The sequence below is a fragment of the Caretta caretta genome, chromosome 7 (assembly GCF_965140235.1).
Source record: "Caretta caretta isolate rCarCar2 chromosome 7, rCarCar1.hap1, whole genome shotgun sequence".
NCBI classification, from domain to species: domain Eukaryota; kingdom Metazoa; phylum Chordata; order Testudines; family Cheloniidae; genus Caretta; species Caretta caretta.
In genome coordinates this window covers 19,926,098-19,948,167 of record NC_134212.1, presented here as the reverse complement: position 1 = coordinate 19,948,167, position 22,070 = coordinate 19,926,098, and the positions used below count along the sequence as shown (strand labels likewise).

Sequence of the window (22,070 nt, the reverse complement as noted above, 5' to 3'; positions counted from 1 at the left end):
TGGAGAGTAGGAAAAGACACATCCATTCTGCCTTTCATGCTAATGGATAGTACTCTGAGGTTTCCAAGATAGGCTTTGGGACCTATCTGTAGTCCGACGTTTTATTCAGGTCCAGAATGTTATGATGTGACAGATTCAAAGCATGGCCCAGTTTTCATTGCTCCACCTTAGCGTAGAGAAAATAAAGGAATGAGTCCATGTCATTACTTCTTTCACCCTGCATTTGGGGAGTGATTGACTATGCTCAGATTTCCACTGTGTGAAGCTAGCAAAGAATGCTTTGACTATGTCAGCCCTCTCTTTGCATCCTTCTACTGGCTCCGCCTTCTCCAACACATCAAACAGGAGTTATTTGTTTTCATTTTCAAGGCCCTCCATTGCCTATCCCACCCTACCCATCATCTCTCATTCACTATTAAGATGTTAGGTCCCTCCTCTGTTAGGCCGCTGGTGTCAGGCTCCGTTGCCCACTTGTTAAATTTTCAAACAAACACCTTTGTGCTTTTTCCCATGCTTGGCCCTCACACTTGGGCCCTGCAAACATCCTCAAAGCTACCTCACTATCCTTCAAATCCCTGCTTCAGACTCTCCTCTTCCACGATGCCTACACAAACCGTGACAACAGTTAGACCACTAGTGAACTCACACCATCGCCTATCAAACTGAATATTGTATCATTGTTTCCTTGTACTCCCCCATCTGTCTGTGTCTCTTGTCTTAGATTTAGATTGTAAGCTCTCTGGGGCACAGACTGCCTTTTTGTTCTGTGTTTGTACGCACCTAGGACAAATGGGATCCCGGTCCATGCTTGGGGCGTCCTACGTACTATGGTCATACAAATAAATAAATAATAATCATGCTGAGAGATAAGAGAATATTTCAGCAACGTGAACATGCAGAGAGTCTGAATTGCCTAGAAGGCTGGTCCTCACACTGTTTCTTCATTTCCTTCCCTGAATCCTCTGTATTCCTTACAGCAGTTACAGTGTTTGGCTACAAGAGATGAAAATGAGTTTGCTTTGGATGATTCTGGCCCCTCCATTCAGTTTATATTTGTGCTACTTATTCCCTGTCCCTCTGGGAAGGGATTTGTTCATGTGGAAGCTGCCCAGGTCACAAGCCTGATTTAATTCTTTGAAAAGATTACAGGTTTGGTTTGTAAAGGTAACTGAGTAGATATAACATACTTAGACTTCTGTAAGGCATTTGACTCAGTACCACCTGACATTCTGATTTAAAAATTAGCACTCTACAATATCGCTAAAGCACGCATTGAACGGATTAGGAACTGGCTCACTGATGGATCTCAAAGTAGTCGTCCATGGGAAATCATCACTGAATGGGGATGCGTCTAGTAGGGTTCTGCGAGGATCAGTACTGTGCCTGATGCTATTTGACATTTTCATCCGGCAGAAAATATAAAATCATTGCTGATCAAATTTATGGATGACACAAAGATTGGCGGAGTGGTAAATAATGATGCGATCAGGGCAGTCATACAGAGAGCTCTGAACCACTTGGTAAGCCAGGCCCATTCAAACAAAATGAGTTTTAATACAGCCAAGTGCAAAGCTATACATCTAGTAGCGATGAATGCTTGCTGTACCGACATAATTGGGGACTGTGTCTTGGAAAGCAATGACTCTGAAAAGGATTTAAGTTTAATAGTGGACAAGCAGCTCAACATGAGCTCCCAAGTTCACTGCTGTGGGGAAGAGGGCTAATGAAATCCTTGAAACAGGGGAGTAATGAATAGGAGCATGGGGGTGATTTTGCCTCTGTATATGGCAGGGATCGGCAACTTTTCAGAAGTGGTGTGCCGAGTCTTCATTTATTCACTCTAATTTAAGGTTTCGCGGGCCAGTAATACATGTTAACGTTTTTAGAAGGTCTCTTTCTATATATATATAACTAAACAATTGTTGTATGTAAAGTAAATAAGGTTTTTAAAGCTTCATTTAAAATTAAATTAAAATGCAGAGCCCCCTGGACCGGTGGCCAGGACCTGGGCAGTGTGAGTACCACTGAGTATGGCAGTGTGAGTACCACGCGTGCCATAGGTTGCCTACCCCGGTATATGGCATTGGTGAGACTGATCCTGGAATACAGTTCAGGTGTCCTCATTTTTAAAAAGCTGTTGAAAAATTAGAGAGTGCAGAAAAGATCCACAAAAATGATTCAAGAACTGGAGAAAATGCCTTATAATTGACAGCTACCTGATTACAGTGTATAAGCATCTTCCTGGGGAGAAACTACCTGGTACTAAAGAGCTATTTAATCTAGTGGGAAAAGGTGTAACAAGAACCAATAGCTGGAAGCTGAAGCCAGACAAATTAAAGTTGGACATCGGGCACCCATTTTTAATAGTGAGAGTGATTAACCACTGGAACAGAACACAAAGGGACATGGTGGATTTTCCATCTCTTGAGGTGTTCAGATCAAGACTGGATGCCTCTCTGGAAAGTATGCTTTCGTCAAACACACGTTATTGGGCTCAATAGAGGAATAAGTGGATAAAATTTCGTGGCCTGTGATAAACAGGAGGTCAGACTAGATGTTCTAATGCTCCCTTCTGGCCTTAAACTTTGTGAATCAATGAACTATGCAGTTTGGACTGTCTTCCTCTGTGCTAACTATCTCTCCAGTTGTGGGTTGTCTGAATATTTGCTCACGGTTGAGTTTATGCCAAAGAAACATCCAACACAAAAGGAGGAGCCACAAAACAGGCTACAGAGAGGTGCTGGAATTTCTGTGGTACACAAAAAGCCTTTTGGAACTCTAAACGACTCCTGAACGGAATCCTAGCTACCAACAACCTGGACTGTTGCTAACAACATCTTGAAGACTCATAGAATCATAGAATATCAGGGTTGGAAGGGACCCCTTGAGGTCATCTAGTCCAACCCCCTGCTCGAAGCAGGACCAATTCCCAGTTAACTCATCCCAGCCAGGCCTTTGTCAAGCCTGACCTTAAAAACCTCTAAGGAAGGAGATTCTACCACCTCCCTAGGTAACGCATTCCAGTGTTTCACCACCCTCTTAGTGAAAAAGTTTTTCCTAATATCCAGTCTAAACCTCCCCCACTGCAACTTGAGACCATTACTCCTCGTTCTGTCATCTGCTACCACTGAGAACAGTCTAGAGCCATCCTCTTTGGAACCCCCTTTCAGGTAGTTGAAAGCAGCTATCAAATCCCCCCTCATTCTTCTCTTCTGCAGGCTTAACAATCCCAGCTCCCTCAGCCTCTCCTCATAAGTCATGTGTTCTAGACCCCTAATCATTTTTGTTGCCCTTCGCTGGACTCTCTCCAATTTATCCACATCCTTCTTGTAGTATGGGGCCCAAAACTGGACACAGTACTCCAGATGAGGCCTCACCAATGTCGAATAGAGGGGAACGATCACGTCCCTCGATCTGCTTGCTATGCCCCTACTTATACATCCCAAAATGCCATTGGCCTTCTTGGCAACAAGGGCACACTGCTGACTCATATCCAGCTTCTCGTCCACTGTCACCCCTAGGTCCTTTTCCGCAGAACTGCTGCCTAGCCATTCAGTCCCTAGTCTGTAGCGGTGCATTGGATTCTTCCATCCTAAGTGCAGGACCCTACACTTATCCTTATTGAACCTCATCAGATTTCTTTTGGCCCAATCCTCCAATTTGTCTAGGTCCTTCTGTATCCTATCCCTCCCCTCCAGCGTATCTACCACTCCTCCCAGTTTAGTATCATCCGCAAATTTGCTGAGAGTGCAATCCACACCATCCTCCAGATCATTTATGAAGATATTGAACAAAACCGGCCCCAGGACCGGCCTCATGGATGCTTCACCCTTGTAGCCAAAGCAGCACTACAGACCACAGCTCAGAACATTGGCTAGAACATATTTACAAACATGCCTGCTTTGCTTGAAATATCAGCATTCAACTAGATGTTCAAACCAAGTCCACCAAGTCCCTGATGGCTTTACTTAAACCTTCAATAAATACGAAACCATATTAATTTTGACGAATGACCAGGTTTGGAGAATATTAGTAAACGGACATTTTGCAATGTTTCAGGTGATAACAGCTGCATATTGAAGAGCACTTTCCCTCTCTTTTCTTGCCTTCAAGCTCCAGCACAAAAGATATCTAAAGGGGCTCATGAGCAAATCTATGTATCATTAAAAGGACCTTTAGGATGATGGCAGTGTGGTTTGGATGCCATTACAGGACGGGTAATGAGCTGCCGTTCACTCCCTGATGACTCAGCTGGTGGTCAGGGATTGCCATTTAATGTGCATTGTGAAAGGGATGCAGCCCTGCTGGAATTCATGCTCACCAAGAGGAAGGTAGTCAAGGAGAGGAGGAAGCAGTGGCTAACTAGGAAGCTTCAAACAATAAGGGGAGGAGAAGACTAAAAGAGCATCTGGTCCCAAACAGCTTCCCTTAGGCACAGGGTGTTTCTCTCTCCTCAACACAAAGATTCACAACTTGAAATAAACATGCCATATTTATTATTTATAAACAAGCACATTTCTTATGGGGTGGTGTTATTTTTGCCCTTTAATAAGTTATGTTAGAATCTTCTTAAGTCCAACGGAAGCAGAAGCAAACATACCCAAAGTGAAATTGCCCTGATCATCAAAGGCTCATAGGGATCCATTGTGCTGGGACAGATTTGCTTTTATTTCATGATTTAAAAAAAAAAGAAAAGAAAAATAAACATTTGTATATAAAAAAGAAGTAAACAAACAATTTCACAAGCTCTGTGAAGGGCAAGAGCAACATGGTGAGCAGTTATATAACAGAAAGAGGAAGCATCCTGAAGTGAACAAAGGCTGGCACAGTGGGAAAATTAGGCCACTGATCGCTAATTCATACCAGCAAGCTACTGTGAACAAGGCTACATACAGACTGTACCAGTCATGCCACTGAAGGGCTGTTCTGGTAATCACTAAATCCACACAATTTTTTAAACAATTGAAGTTTGTGTATATGAAAATTATTTGAGAATAACTAAATACTCCTTAAATACTTTACATAAAATGATGCACATAGAGTTGGAGAAAATTTGGGACCTATGTATGTACTTCTAGAAATGCATTTTTTAAAAATGCAGGAGATGGATAGATAGAAAAATCCTGGTTCCCTGGCCAGATTCAAATACATTCTGTCCCACTTCATTTTCAGCTGGATACAGTATTCGTTACTTCCTGTGCAGAAATGATGCATGGAATGGTTGCTTTGTTATTTCATTCCAAAAAATTTGTAAAGTGCTTTGGAGTGAACAGCTGTATATAAAATTTAAGACATTATTAGTCCTACAACCTGATTAGTAGCAGCAGAAGATGGTGTGGAGAGGAAGAAAACAACTGTATTGGAGACTGTGAGATTATATAGCTTTCTCTTCTTACTGCACACCTGCTTTAAGCCTCTCTTATTTCCCTCCATTCCCCCATACATTGGTATTTCTCTTCAAATCCAAATTGAAAGATATCTCCTTCAATGTGTGTGCTTTGTACTTGGCCTGGAATGTCTAGCTCCTTCAGAACAACTGGGCACACAGTTGACTGCTACCTTTTGAGCCGCAGACATCTCAAATGAAAACTAAGGAGGTAGAGGACCGGAAGAAAGGTCTCAGGAACAGTTGAGAGGCAGAGAAGTTGTCTCTCTCTTGTTTTTTGAGCTGTCATCTCTCACTCTGCACCCAAGTCCCCAGCCCAGCTAATGATGGAGGAGCAATCAAGATGAACAGTGATTTCCTCTGTCTGCTGATGGACCTTCAACATGCTGGTATTCTCCAGAGACCATTTGATTTGTGGAAAGAAAAAGTTCTCTGGAAGTATTAATGGAATCACTCGTGTCGCAGATTCCTAAAGTGAACAAAGTGATCACCATTTAGCTGAAATAATCCAGTCAGTGGATATTTATTTTTACAGACTCATTTAAAGATACCACTTGCCAGGTGCAGAACATGTTGATTTAATTCATTTCTGGAGCTTGAAGAGGTAAGCACCAGCAGGATGCTATACTCTGACTACTAAGCAGACTACTAGTAAGCAGAGGAGCATCTCTGATGCAGATACTGAAGACAAAGATGGAAATAACAGAAGCCCAGCTCCCTTTGTCCTCAGAACTGTCTGATTTGGTATTAAGGAATCTTCATAGAGATTGGACACTGGAAGCTACAAATACTACAGTAAATTATCTGATAAGGATGTGCTCATATTGTCATTTTACCTTTGCTACATGTGATATTTCTAGAGCTAACATATATATTATCAGAGCATTGTTATACATTTAGCTGCACTTTGTGGCATGTTAAAAGTACATGAAATGCCCAACGTTGATAGTTAAGTGAGATTAGACTTTCTTTCTTTCCTTCTTAGCATCCAGTAACTGTACTCTTCCTCCCTTATCGTGCGTGGTTTTAGTGGTGAGTGCCTTTGCAACTTGCTCAACTGAAGCAAGGATAAATGTGTTGAATGACCTCCAGTAGTTGCCCATGCAAAATGCAGGGGTTCCTCATCTTCCTTTTACTCAACCATCAGAGACCTTGCCCCTTACATTTGCATTTTCCCCAATTAAAAGCCAATGTAAAGAGCTGCCAGAAGAAGCTATTTGCATTGTACAAGTTTGATTAGTCCTACAAGATTCAGGATCTATGCTACATATTCCTGAGTGCCATCTAGTGGCACCTTATCTATTAACTATTTACCTATATACAGTTATAGAGCACTCCTGTAACATCCACCCAGTTCATCTTAAAGTAGCCAGAACTATTGGCAGTCTAGACCCTGCTGCTGTACACATGACTTCTAGATAGGATTTCTCCTCTATCTTCCTGATCAGGAGATATGTGTCTGATGACCTTCAGCAGCAGCAGTTTTGTTTGAACAGGGTTTCCTCCTTGGGAAATAGGAAACTAGATAGGACACATCATTAGATAATGTACTGTAATAATTTTTCATTGGCTTCTGTGAGATTGGGATGGATGACCTAATGAACAAATTTATTCTAATTTTAATTTCTATGAGGCATATTCTGAAATCCTTTGCTCAGTTTTAACTCAGTTCTTAAATCCCACTGGCTTCAAGATGTGGCTTTATGATTCTGTGAAGATTGTTTTCTGAGTAAAACAAAGAATGCAAATCTACAGCATCAACCCGCATATTAGAAGCAATTGCATCAAGGGTAGGAATTTCAGAAAAACCCTCCAGTCATGTCTCTGAAAATCCAATAAGCCAAATATACCTTTTAGCCAATAACAATGTTTACTTATGCATGTGTCTCAGCATTTTCATTTATTTATTTTAAAAAACAGAAACTTGGTTGCAGACATGGGGAGCAGTGCCATATAAAATCTTACTTGTGAGCAAAACATTATTTTGTTGAATGGAGTTATCAGTGTATTCTGAGTTAGTAAATCATACAACTTTTGATTGAAAATGAGGTACCAGGGAGGCTATGGTATAAGGAGCCTTTCCGTTCCAAGCTGTTGGGTCAAATCCAGGCCAGGATGGTTGTGAGGTAAAGTTGTCACCATCTGTTGGCTATTCAGTGGCCCAGGTTGGGGTCTCAAGTCCAGTAGCAGAGGGCAGGTATGTCTACATCACGGGGATGATGACCATCACCACACCTGGCACATATTGACCACCTTATTTGCTGTCACAGGGGAGCAGTGTGAATGGGAACAGATGCTCTCCTACCCTCTCCCTCACTGAGGTGGCTCCTCTATTACAGAAATGAGGCATCTTGCCAGGACTATATAGCAACTTTCACTAATGCTCTCCATGCTAAACCTGTTCCAGGGACGAACAGGGCATCTGTAAAAAGAAAAAGAGTACTTGTGGCACCTTAGAGACTAACAAATTAATTAGAGCATAAGCTTTCGTGAGCTACAGCTCACTCCATCTGTAAGTCTCTGGCTTGTGTTCCTGACATGTCCACATGCTGGCATTAATGATATATCTGCTGTTCATTAACAGACTTGAACCACCATCCTTGAGTCACTTTATTCTGGTGCTTATCTAGATGACCAGCATAGTTAAATGCAGACCTAGAGAGTGCAAGAAACTGAAATTTCACCTCAGAAGACTGCAGTATGAATGATACTGTAGAAAACTTCCAGAAAAATCACATAGCTTGCCACAAATTGTATCAAAGAGACCTAATGCTTTGTAGCCTACATAGGCCATTAACACTAATATAGAAAAAGTCGGTGAATCCAAAATATTGCAGGATAATATTTGACAATTTTAATATTGCAGCCCTGCAGTTTTGCTTCTGAATATCTTTGGGTTTGGTGGGAATCCCAATAGAAAGATAATTTTAATCAGGATAGTTTTCTTGGCTCTGATTAAGGTGTTTCAAAATAATGCTTTTAACATTCTAAAAATCATCACCAAAAGATTGCATTTGGTAAAACTTCTTTTGTCACAAAATGTTGCAAGTGTCCATGAAATGCTTGAGGTGCAGGGTGTTACGAAACTGCAGTTCATTGCTAACTTGCTGGGCAGTTCCACAAGGGACCAGCTTTAAGCTCTGGTGCTAGGAAAAGGAATCAGTGCAGCTGCTAGTTACACTGGCCATGAACCCTGGCATGGTCAATGGCACCCATCTGGGGGCTCTGATACACAAAGTCAGGCCCCACCCAAAAAGAGACTGGAGGTTGCAGACACCCTGAACTGCTCCAACCCCTCTCTGAATAAAGAAAAGGACTACTTGTGGCACCTTAGAGACTAACCAACTTTCTGTCACCAGGGATACATGTGTATATGCTGGGATGAATACAGCCTAACAATGGGCTTTTAAAGTACCAATAGGACCTTAGTACTGGACAAATTTTCCCTCCAGATAAGGAACTAGTAAATTAAATTGTTTGAGAAAGGTGATTGGACAGCTCATATGAATGGTGATGAGATATTGAGCCTTTCATCTCAACCTCACTGCTTCATGCCTTGCCCAGGTCATCTGATGGCTATTCTGTGGCCTGCATGACCTGAACTGAGGGTCTGTCTAGTTTGTAGTGGATGAGTCTCTACATCACAAAACTCACCACAAATTGGCATTAAATGGCTCTCCTGTTGGCAGTGTACCACCTGAGGGCTGAATGTACATGGATAATTAAATACCACCTCACCCTATAGGTGGGTGGCCAGGAAAGCCCAGGTTGACATAATGGAGTCAATGTTGGTGGTGTGGAAAAAGCTTGCAGTCTCCTATGCTCTTCTTCAGCTAAAACATGGCCTTCAGTTTCCAGGGCCATCCATGTTCAACTTTTAGGAGTACCAAAATGTACTCTAAATAAAAGAGAATTGCTTGCCAAGTGGGATTGTCATTTACATTGTTGTCGTGTCTTCTGAACAGTGAAGCAACTGAAGAAGTTATACATTTTGAAAACTGAACTTAAGTTGACACCAATTACCTCTCCTCATTTTAGGGTACAAGGATTTCATTCAGTGTGTTGTAGCTCAGCTACATAATTAATGTAAAGACTTAACCAAGCCTTCAGAAATTCTTTTCGCCCTGGGTGAATAAATTAGTTGACCAGCAAGTAACATATCATTGAGTTTTTCATTATCAATCACCATAGTAAAAGTGGGAGAATAGATTTTGTGCTTTGGGCTGGTAAACATTCATGTCAGTTTTACAAGTCTGAATTAACCATTTAAATTGCTGGCAGAACAAACTGAGTGTTGGATTTGTTTTGCAGTCTACAATACAGATTAAAACATTGCTACAAATTGCTTGCACTGCATTTTTATGGATTAAAACTAGAACTGGTCAAAATTTTTCTGTTGAAAGACTGTTTTATGATGGAACTGGGTGTTCCAATAAAGATTTCTAAGTGTCTTCTTTCCACTGAAACTTTTGATTTTTAATTGAAAATCTGAACATAAAAAACTGAAAACATTTGGTCAAAACCCCAAAATTTCATTTTGGGAATATTGAAACATTGTTTCAACATTTCTGATTGAAATGAAAAATTTTGACATTCCTGTACTGATAGGTTTCTGTTTGGCTCAGTCTGATATTAAGCTGTGTCCGCCTGAGTGGCCACAGTGCTTCATGGGAATTGTAGTTCAGTGCTTCCTGCCACCATTCTCCTCTATGGCCCAGCTGCACTACAATTCTAGTCAAAATTACTATAAACAAATTGCAGTGGATTTTCTGGTGGCTTCACTGCCACTATATTTCTATTAAACCAGTGAATAGATATTTGTTGAAACCAGGATGGCAAACTGCTAATATGGTTTTTTTGTTGTTTCTTTTCCAGACTTCACAAAACCACCACTAGCACCAAAACCAAAGATTATCAGTCATCTTTCTTCCGTGGCTGTCTCCAAATTTCCTTCTTCATTGTCAAGGCCTGATATTCTTCATAATCCAAACTCTATGTCTAGGGGTCCAAAACCACCCATTGCTCCCAAGCCAAAACTCTCAGCTGACACCGAGGGCAGATCCAGTGTTTATACCAACAATAACTTAAATAAATTCACAAATGGAAAACTGATATGTCCTGATGGAGAGCTGTATGAAGTAAATCAATGCAACATTGAGTGCTTAGAATCTGAGGCTGGTGATGAATACATCGTAGTTCCTGAAGCTCAGCTGACTGATAAAGACTGTGATGACTTTGAACATGCGCATGACCAGTGTTTAGAGTCATCACCAGAGAATGAGGTCTTAGAAACTCCAGAAGCAGCAGGGGAGGTAGAGGATCATAGCATAGCTGATGAAGAGGAGATCTGTAATCCAGAAATAACTGAAGCCAAGGACAATGACTGTTCAGATGCTGTGGAACATGTGGAACCAGAGTCAGATGGATCAACAGAAATGAGAGACTGTGACAGGTCTGAAGCACTTAGTCAAGTGTCTTCAGGAGCCCCTGAAGTAGAAGATGTTGCTTCTAAGAATATGGATGAAGAAATGGACTGTGTAGATGATCCGAAAAACTATTTCAAAGGTGAGGCTGAGGAAACGTTTAATAACCTCGATCTGGTAAAGGACAATAATGAGTATAACCTGGAAAACTGTAAGATTTTGAATGGAGATGAGGACTTGACGGGCAATATCTGTGAAGACATTATTCTAACACATTTACCTGTAGATGATGAGCCAACACCAGAAGAGAATGATGAACTGCCCCAAACTTTAGAAGATGAGCTATCAAATGATGACACGGAAGTGAGTCCAGCAAATAATGGTGACCTGGATGATAATGCAGAGTTTGTATTGAGTACAGAAACGGAATTAGTAAATTATGATTGTGCAAATGCCGATGATGTTGATGAAGAAGAAACAGACATTGGGTTAGGACTGAAAGAAAATGAACCTGATGCAGAAGAGGATTTGGGAGGTTCCATCAATGAAGCTGCAGCTGAAGAAGAGGAAGTAGGTCCAGATAGCGACAAAGAAACAAATGTGGAAAGGGAAGACTATATAGATGATGGGTACCAAACCATTGAGATGAAGAGTGAGGAGGAAACATCAGAGACAACATGTGAGCCTAGAGAAGACTCTGAAAAAGAGGAAGAAGTGGTGAAGGCAGAAAATATAGATGATAGTTGTCAAATTGTTCCTTTTGAGAGTGAATGCAATGAAGAGGTCATTGACTCACCCCAAGAAAACTTAGATGAGAATTTGCAACTGGAAAGGACTTTGAGTAATGATAGCCAGCTCTCTAGCCCTCAAACTGTTAGTGAGCCAGAGCTGGAAGTGGAATCTAAACCAAATGTGTTTGTTGAAGATTGTGGTGACAATGAATGTGTCTTGGGAGAATCTGAATCAGATGAACAAGTGTTTGAAGGCAACAAGGTCCGTCATAGTAGCTTTGAAGAAAGCTCCCCAAATCCATCCGAACAAGCATCAATTGAGGATAAATACCATACAGCGGAAGAATTAGCTAGATGTGATCACAGTAAATTTAAAGCAGACTGTGCTAGTGAACATGAGTCTAGTGAGTATTTAGAAGTCCCTGAAGCAGTTGTTGTACATGAGGAAGGAGAAACAACCAGTGATTCTCTAGATGATCCTTATGTGATGCCCTCAGAGAATGCAATCCCTCATGTTAGAGAAGTGGTGCAGACTGAATTAGAAGATATTCCATGTGATTACAGCATAAGAGAAGAACTAATTGTAGACACTGAAAACAACCTGCTATCCATTGATCGAAAAAGTATGGTCACTAGAACAAGGTCACTCTCTGGGAAAGTGCCTGGCTATGTGCCAGAAACTGTTCCAGAAGAAACTGGACCAGAAACGGATGTACAGTCCTCAAATGATGATTCTATGACTGAATATTTAACCAATAACTTAGTGCCATTGGAAGGAAAACCAATGGAAATCAATAGGGCCTTACCAGCCACATCAAGACGCTTTATTTTATACCCACGGTCTTACTCGGTAGAAGGGAGAGATATGCCAGTCTCTGTTTACAGAGAAACCGATGGCTCTACATTGGATGACAATAGAATAAAGAGGACAGAAGACAACCTCTCTTTGCCCTGTGTAATTGGTTCTTCAGGTAGCTTTTCGCAGAGGAATCACCTTTCATCAAGTGGTGTGTCCACCCCATCCTCAGTTGTTGATATACCACCTCCTTTTGAACTAGCCTGTATCACCAAAAAGCCAATCACTAAAAGTTCCCCCTCACTTTTAATAGAGAATGAATCTCCTGATAAGTACACTAAGAAAAAGAAATCATCTTTTAAGAGGTTCCTCACCCTAAAATTCAAGAAGAAGACAGAAAATAAGGTCCATGTGGATGTTAATGTTTCCTCTTCAAGGTCCTCTTCAGAGTCTAGCTATCACGGGCCTTCTAGGATTATGGAACTGGACAGAAGGAGCTTGAGTAGTTCACCTCAGCTAAAGTCCCATCCTGGGAAGCTGCGAGCTTCTGAGTCTCCCTCTACTGTTCTTTTCTACAAGGATGGTAAAAGAAAAGGGACACCCAAAACCTTTAGCAGGAGTGTGTCAAGAGTGGAGTCCTTTGAGGATCGATCCAGACCTCCTTTCATGCCACTTCCCTTAACTAAACCTAGGTCTATTTCGTTCCCTAATGCTGATACTTCTGACTATGAGAACATTCCAGCTGTGAGCTCTGATTATGAAAATATACAAATTCCACCTCGAAGACCAACTAGAGCAGGAACTTTTACAGAATTTTTTGAAGATCCCAGTAGGGCATTGTCTGCTGCTAATGAGAATGACGGCTATGTGGATATGAGCAGCTTCACAGCCTTTGAGAACAAGCAGCAAACCACAGACCAGGAAACAGAAAGGTACTGTAGTAAATTATTATGTAAGACCTGCTAGCCTTGACCAATCAAGACTTCCTCTGTTAGGTGTCATAGGCAGATCCTCCGTTTTGCTTGGCTTATTCTCCTTGTTCAGGCAATGCTTTCAAGAAAGAGTTTGGAAGAATACAAGATAAACCATTATCAGTGAAAAGAGACTAAATTAAGATGTATTGAAACTCTTTTTGTAAACACATACTAACAAACCCAGTGGAATTGGATGATCATATCTGGGTAGAGGACATAAGTCAAACAAAGTGCATTTAAAAATAATCATTTTACTCTGGTGGACCTATTTTTTTTATGAGCAATATTTCTGAATTCTTGTTTGAATGGAATTTATTACAGATACAAACTATCTTACTGGGTCCTGGAATCTCGGCTTTCATTTCATCATTCTTGCCAATTTCCATATGCAACATTGTGTACTTAATTTATCCTTCAAAGTACAGCAATTAAATATGGACCCAAAAATGCCAAGCAAACCAGGACCTAATCTGAACAGTCTATTAATTTATTAAATTGCTTAAAAATCTTTCATTATGGAGTTTTGGCAGCTTCTGACTTCTGAATGAATTACATAAATGTTTTTTCTGAAACTGCATGTGTTGCATTTTGTGATTTTTCAGCTTCGCTTTAACTATTTGTTCTGGTGCAACTCTATTTGGGACCGTTTGTCTTCTCCTTGATATGCCACTATAACCTCCCTATTTCATTTTATAATCATATCATAGCTTGAAGCCAATGGGGTGAGATTAGTGTAAAGGAGAAGGGAATTTAGCCCACTGCTTCCAGTTAGAACAGGTAACAGGGAAACAAAGGAAAGGCACCTGAATGAAAAATCTGGGGTAAGTTACATGAATTTAAGTCTTCCAGCCACATTTTAAATGCATCTTTTGTTCTTTCCCACCTGAGCTGTTTCACACTCATGTTTCACTTTTTCATGAAATGTGTGTTTTCAAATATCCTCCTCCTATGCATTTTGCATAGGGCAGGAAATCAAAATATTAACTGCTTGGGGAAGCTCACATTAGTCAGATCTCACTAATGGTCCACTGTCATTTTCCTTTCAGCAGCTCTGTTTCCATTGAGAAAACTCACATTTGCTTTGAAACTGGGCCATTTGTTTGTATCAGAGACATACCACCCATTTTGGGTTGTTCTTTAAGGTAAAAATATTGAACTATGTAAATTGTTATGACTTAGACATATGGGGAAAAGCCAATCAGAACTGGTTCAAGGAAGTCTCGAGGTCAAGGTTTGAACATGGTATTTCAGGTTGTTTGTTGTGTATGCTGTTTCTGCTGCTAAGGGAAAAATGAAAATTGGGCATTCCTAAATAACCCCTTTCTTGGCAGAAGGCTGTTTGGGGAGCAGAGATGTGCATGTTACTAACAAGTTTTTATTGAGCTTCATTCATGTATTCAATGCTGTACAAAACAGAAAAAGACCATGCACAAAATGGATTATCAAAATGGATAAACAATATAGTTCTGTTCTAATCCAGCGCATTATGTAACTGAATAGTCTAATCTCAAAATAGGGTAATTGTACATAGTGTGTGTGTGTGTGTGTGTGTGTACTAACTATATATATATATATATATATATATACACATATACACACACACACACACATATATATAGTTAGTATATTTATTGTTAAAATGGTGCTTCTTAAAACGGACTTCAAGGGCCCTAACTTTAGAGTATGGAATCATAGGAGAAGTAACCCTGCCACAGAAAGCCTCATGATGATATTAACTTAAAATTCCTGGCCTACTTTTATTATGATGCTTTTTTTACTCATCTGAGACCCTGACTGCTTTGAAACAGCACATATGTAACACATATGGCACCTCACTATATTCACCTAGTGTTGGTAGCTAGCATCTGTCTGTATATTGGTGAAAGGCTACATAGTTGATGAATGAACCAGTGCAAATCTTCATTAAAGTTTCAATGAACAGAATTTGAAAAGGATATAGAATTATAATGATCCAGAAACCACCACGTTCTGAATGCTTGTGATTGGGTGGGGGGCATTGAAACTGACAGATGAGAAAATTCACTTTTTAATTTTCATACGTAAAAGAAAAGCCATATGGAGTAGATTTAAACCAATAATTTTTAATTAAATGCAATCAAATTTCTAGAAAGAGCTCAATAATGCAAGTCTGCTAGAAATACATCTTATCTTACAATTACCATTGCTAGGCTAGTGTTTGCAATATTGTCCCCTGATGGGCAGTTACTGTAGATCCCCCAAATTTAGCTATGTGGTATGCATAATTAAAATCCGATTCAGAAATGCAACAATAAAGATGGTCATTAGCTGGATGCGCTGTGGGGAAAAGAGTTAGCCGTATGTGGAACCAGTCTTTAGGCCCCTCAAAACTCCTTAACCATGAACCCTTCCTGATTTGGGCAGCCAAGAAATGTAAATTTCAGCTTTCACTTAATTGTTTAGAAAGGAAGAGTCTATCCCTTTTCTTTTGCAGAGATGGCCCTGAAAATGTAAACGGATGTAAAACGACTGCTAGCATTGAAAGGAACAAACAGCTGGGCTCCACATCTGCAGTAGGAAGCTGCTCTGGCCTAAGCATCCCCTTGCCACCTACACACACATTTTGGGCTAGATCACTGATGCTAATAGAGCTATGCCTATTTACAACTAGCGGAAGATAGGGCCTGTTAAGGAAAACGAATTAATTACATTTGGGGTGTATCCCAAAGAACCATTTCATTTGCCCTCCCCAGAACCCTTAGTCCGCCTACACCATGTGGCGTGATAATGGTCAAAAAGAAGCTGTTATTTTGGGGAAGGGAAACAGGCGCAGCAAACACTTGTTTCATAGGCTGTCTCTGGTCACAAAACTTCAGGAGAAATAGAAGGGCGCCTTTTCCACAGTTTTTAGAGTGATGGCAGGAAAATGATGCAGTTAAGCATCTGCCAGAACTGCATTTCTATCATAACCTTCCTGTTACCTTGGTTTATCACTTGGCTCCAAGAAATTTGCTAGGCCCAAATAGTCCCTTCTGTTTCTCTGCTCAAAAAGTTAGAGGGAAGCAAAAGGAAGATAGCAGCAGCCCCACACAGTGTGCTCTCACCTGGGAGTTCAGACTTCCTGGGAGGGGATGAGCTGGGAAGACACTCCTGTCCCTCCTGGGCATTGTCCACCCAAAAGTCCACAGGGTTCCCATCCACAATGGTGATCCATTCTGCACACAGTGAGCCATAGTCAGAGGACTCAGGGTAGCCAGCAGCAGGGACTATATGGGATGGGAGTCCTGATGTTGTGGTGCTAAGTGGTCCGAGGAGTGATGTGGAGACCCTGTGCCTCTGTGCAGATGGCCCAAGGCCCACGGCATTTCCCAGTAGGTCTCACAATATATGAGGGTTTAGAAGGTCAAGCACCAATCCTCTGATGGGACAGTTTGGAATAAAGTCCAGGTTTCCTTTCCACAGATGTCTTTATGGAAGTGGACAATCTGGTCATCCATTTGCTCAGCTAGTGGCACGTGAGCTGTAGCTCACGAAAGCTTCTGCTCAAATAACTTTGTTAGTCTCTAAGGTGCCACAAGTCCTCCTGTTCTTATTCTTCTCTCAGTGAACATATGCATCCCTCTCACATACATGGTGTCGGGAGCCCACAGAGTTTGAGCCTGGGAGTAAATCTATCTACAGATCTTTAGGAGAAAGATGGGGCCACAGGATGGTTTACATGAATAAGGCAAGTGGGATTTGGCCTTTGATTTGCCTGATCCAGACTGGGCATTTGCTCAGTGATCAGCGAGCAACATGGCTGAGCTAAAATCTGAAACATTTAAACTGGATACGATATTTAACGTTGCCAAGCACCCACAGCCCATGTGCAGTCACTGCCTGGGAAAGAAATTTCACATGGATTTTCCCCACAAATACTGACTGCACATACATGCTGTACTTGTGCCACAATAAGTACAGATACAAGGGCTCTGTCAGCTCAAGTAGATCCAAAAATCTAAAATGTATAAAGTGCCAGATTCCAGAGTTCCACGCTAGATAGTGCTGTTAAGGTCTACCCAGCACTTAAATTACATTAAAAAAACCCAGATCTAACGTTACATTGGAACAATTGGTTTGAACAGCTAAAAAGAACATGTCGTTTTTAATTTCCTCAACACTTGTTCACTTCCGTGGGAGATTCCCCCGACACACACACGCTTTTTTTTCTTTTTTAATTATAAAGTGGATTTAGTGGCGGTGACAGGTACAGGACTGATAGCCCTGCAGAGTTAAGTCCTCTAGCAAGAGACATAGGACACAATGGGCAGTGGAAAGGCACATATGCCCCACTCCACGAGGATAGGAATAGGGATCAACAATGGGGTGAGAGAGTACTTTAATCTCCAGAATATGTTTATTCCTCTGTCTTCATGATGAATCTACCAACAGAGGGTCTAACCAACTAGTGCCACTAGTGATGGTGGCTTTGTGGTACAGACACTTGCCGCTAGGAAGTGGACTGAAACCATCATCTCCATTTCACATAGGTCACCAAAGAGCTATCAAATGGTACAAACAAATGGTTAGTCACTGCTGTCTGGGGGAAGATTCAAACCCACGAGCTAGGGGTGATAGACTCCAGATCTCATTGGTGAGGCCCCAAACCATCCTATCACCTTTTTCCCCTTTCCCTTTTGAAAGGAACACTAAAAAGGCTCAAAGAAAAGTCACACAAAAATATACTTAGAAGGTGAAATTCACTCCATTGAAGAGGGCCTGGTTAACAGCCTATGTGCCTTAAAATGCATTTAAAATAGGGCAGATTAATCAAAGCCACAGTGGTGAATTTCACCCAAGCATTCAGCATTCAAAACCTAGTTCTGACCAGTAATCGGGAAGCTGTATCCTCAGCTCTCTGTGTTGTTCCTTGAAATTGCCTGCACATATGTTATATAAGATAAAAATCACTCTCACTTCGGAGACTGAGTATGATGTCCAAGTGCAGTATGCTAAGGCTAAAGTGCAGGTAGAGAGATAATACATGCCATGGATGTTCCAGTGTGAGCGATCTACATTTTGAAACAGCCAAACCAAGGAAAGGATGATCAGTGTTTGTGTATTCAAGTGGAGCAAGAAACATACTGGAATTTTATAGATCATTTGCCTAATAATAAATCCAGTGAATCACTATTGTTGATATAGCAGAGAGGTGCACCATATGTTAATGTAGGTAACACACCAGCTAGCTTGTAAACAGAATGTTTTTAGAAAACATTTCAAAGGGACACTGTTGAGGCTGCCAGGCCAAAAATGTGCCATGCCTGCAACTAGAGAGATGAGGGATAGATGTGTGGACTCTGGGAGGCAGCCATGAAAGTAACTGGAATGGGCATCTCAATGCTTTTATTCACACTTTTACTATCAGCTCTTTATCTGATATATAGCCAGGCCTCCAATTCAGCTCTACTCTCTGCAATTATCATTAATCACATTTATTACGGCAGTGCCTCAGGGCCAGCCAAAAATGAGGCTCCATTGAGCAAGGCACTGTACATAAGAACATATGAACGGCCATACTGGGTTAGACCAAAGGTCCATCTAGCCCAGTATTCTGTCTGCCGACAGAGATCAATACCAGGAGTCCCAGAGGGAATGAACAGAACAGGTAATCACCAAGTGATCCACCCCCTGTCGCCCATTCCCAGCTTCTGGCAAACAGAGGCTAGGGATACCATCCCTGTCCATCCTGGCTAATGGCCATTGATGGACCTATCCTCCATGAATTTCTCTAGTTCTTTTTTTAACCCTGTTATAGTCTTGGCCTTCATAACATCCTTTGGCAAGGTTGACTGTGTGTTGTGTGGAAAAAATACTTCCTTTTGTTTGTTTGAAATCTGCAGTCTATTAGTTTCATTTGATGCCCCCTAGTTCTTGTGTTATGTACAACCATAGTAGACAGTCCCTGCCCCCAAAGAGCTTATAACATAAATAGACAAGACAGACACAGGCTGGGGGGAAAGGTAGAACTCACAAGCACAGTGAACAATGTGGTAGCAGCAAATGTCATGTTAACTCCACAGGGTTGTGGGTTTGGATGGGTTACTTATGAAGATTTCAGCTAAAAGGGAAGGGAAGGGAAGGGAGGGGAGGAGGGCAGAAGAGAATAAGAGGGGCTGATGTGGAGTGAACTGTCAACTTGGACTAGTCATATACTAAAAGTTAGACAAGTACATTGCCTAACTGGAGCCTCAGTAAAATCCAAGTACGGATGAGAATTTTGCCTGGTGATCAGAGCAGGAGGGTCCCGCAAGAGGAAACCTTCAGTGTATACCAGTACACATGCCCCTTTGAATATGCAGCACCGTGCTTTGGTTTGTTACTATAGGGCTGTTGAAATCCAGCAAAGAGTAGGCCACTTGCGTAAAGCAAGTAAAGTGGAGCTAGACGCAGGGTCACTGGATTTTTTTTTTTAATTAATCTAATAAAGCAGATTTACAGCTGTAATTTTGTCACTTTCTTCTCTTTCTTTTTTCATTAGCAACACATTTGAAACAAATTCATTTAACTTTTAAGATAGATCAAAACCCCTTAACACAGATTTAATCCCCAAGCATGACAGTCTAAAGCTTTTGGATACATGCACCACATCTATAGTATGCATGCTCTTTCCTCATTACTGGCATCTGAAATGTTGTCTATTTGGCAGCCTACCGCTTGTACATTCAGGCTGTTGGGCAAGTAAATGTAGCTCCAACAGTGGCCCATAAACAGCTTTCTTCCCTAGAAAAAGGGACAAGAGCTGTTTACAGGCGTGAGGTCTGTTTTACTGCTTTTGTGAACAGACACAGTTCAGCTGAACTTCTTCCAAGAATATAACAGAACTGGAAAAGGTTTCCATGGAGTGTAGTTTGGAAATGTTGGAAAGCTCCTCTTTATGATTTGTAGGTTAAAGATCCCTCCTATTTAAATACTATGGGGAAAAATTCTGATCTTAGTATAAATCCACTCAGACAACATTGATTTCAGTGGAGTTTACATCAGTATCACAGAGATCAGAATCTCTCCGTGTTTCTTCAGAAAGAGGCGCTCTCTTCTGATTATAGACAATTCTGATTTTTGCTTTAAAAATATAACTGCGTTTTAGTCTTTAAACATTTTTGTCTTTCAATAACGTTTTAAGAAGATAGAACTTCCCTCCAGTCCACTCCTGTGCTTTCTGGCCAACCCTCTTATGCTTGGGCCACCTCCTCCTCTGCTGCATTTGTTTTAACTGATTGGATTTGTAGTAGCAGGTGGATGGGTTTGTAAAAGCTGGCCTAAACTAGTGGGTGGGGAAGCAGAGTGGTTACACACTGCAAAGCAGCAGATATTCCATCTGGCTGCACTATATAGCCCTAGAGGTCACTAACTTCAGAGGTGATGGCTCTAAGCAAGTTGTTATTAAAGGTGAATGTGGAGAGGAAGGCAAAAGGTCTCTACTACAGAGGCAATTGTTAATAACTGAGATTGTATCACGGGGAAAATGGAATGGCTTGCAACCACAGATTTGTTGTTTTAAAAGATTAATCATGATGATCCTTCCTTGCGCATACAGGGTAAAGATGTTAATCAAATAGGTTTAGGGGGGATTTTTCGCCCATGGTTCAGTTACAGGAGCGGAGGCTATCTGTTAGCATTAAGTGAGCATATCTTGGGTTCTCCTAACAGTTGCCCTGTGCATGAATATCCCACATCCATACGGTCTTTCTTTTCTTATTACAAGGTGCAAACACAGAGTCGCTGCCCTAAAGAATTGACAGCATAAACAGACAAGATAGACAGGGGACAGGAGGAGAAAGAGAGGAGCAGTGATCTGCCCAAGGCCACATACAGCCAGTCCATGGCCCAGCTGGGACTTGAACCCCAGCCTCTGTATTTTAAAATGGAATTAGTGCTGGTGACAGGTGCAGGATTGGTAGCCCTGGAGAACGAAGCCCTGAGCCATAGAACAAGGGAACATAACCTATCTACTAGACCACCGTGCCTCCTCTTAGGTATGCTTTTGCCAGATACTGCTATTGTCTTGGATGTAGTGCACAAATTAATTTTAAGGTCAAAATCCTGGATCCCAGCACCAAGCCTCGTGTCTGGGCTGTTTCATGGGGGTGGAAAGGAAAAAAGCCTTTCCCCTCTATGACAGCACCACTGATGTCCAGCCACCACTACTGCCAGATGATCCCTCACCAAGGGGAGACTAGCTAGTGGATCTATATAGCTGTGCACTGGCACCAGCCACCCTTACCCCCACTGCACCCCGGTGCGGTGCAGTGCAAGAATTCTCCAGGGATCAGTGCTCTGTGGTGCACAAAGGGTGTGGACTACCCAAGGTCAGCCTGGCTCCTGTCGCCAGCTTTCTGCAACAGTTTCGCTGAGCAAGGGCTCTCTGTGACTATGGAGGAGGGGCAGGATTTGGCCCAACAGAAATGATCACTAGTTGGTAATGTATTGCTGACCACAGAGGGTCAAGTCAGGGTAGGCTCCTCAGTAAATTAGAGGAAGGACTAAGCAGGTAATGCAATAGTCTAGCATGTGAAGGCGGCTTGTATGTGATTAGCAGAAGGAGAAAGTCCCATCAGCCACAGGTGACTCGAGGGATCAGTCCTGACTCAACAAAGAAGGGTGTGGCTGTGCAACATGCTGCCGTTTCCCGCCTCATACTTAGATTGTTAGCTCTTTAGGCTATTTGTTCTGTAGTCATACAGCACCTAGCACAGTGTGGTCCTGGGTCCATGACTGGGGTCCTAGGTGCTAGAGCAATAC

At 41.6% G+C, this 22,070-nt stretch overlaps 1 protein-coding gene across 4 annotated transcripts in view; it reads left to right on the top strand.

Moving 5' to 3' along the window:
* Positions 1 to 22,070, top strand: part of FGD5 (FYVE, RhoGEF and PH domain containing 5) — a 156,186-nt gene that overhangs the window by 5,517 nt on the left and 128,599 nt on the right. For all 4 annotated transcript variants that reach the window (XM_048858707.2, XM_048858710.2, XM_048858706.2 and 1 more), the window contains exon 2: positions 10,262 to 13,268. In XM_048858707.2, the coding sequence (XP_048714664.1) occupies positions 10,262 to 13,268 (3,007 nt within the window). The remainder of the gene's footprint in view (positions 1 to 10,261; positions 13,269 to 22,070) is intronic.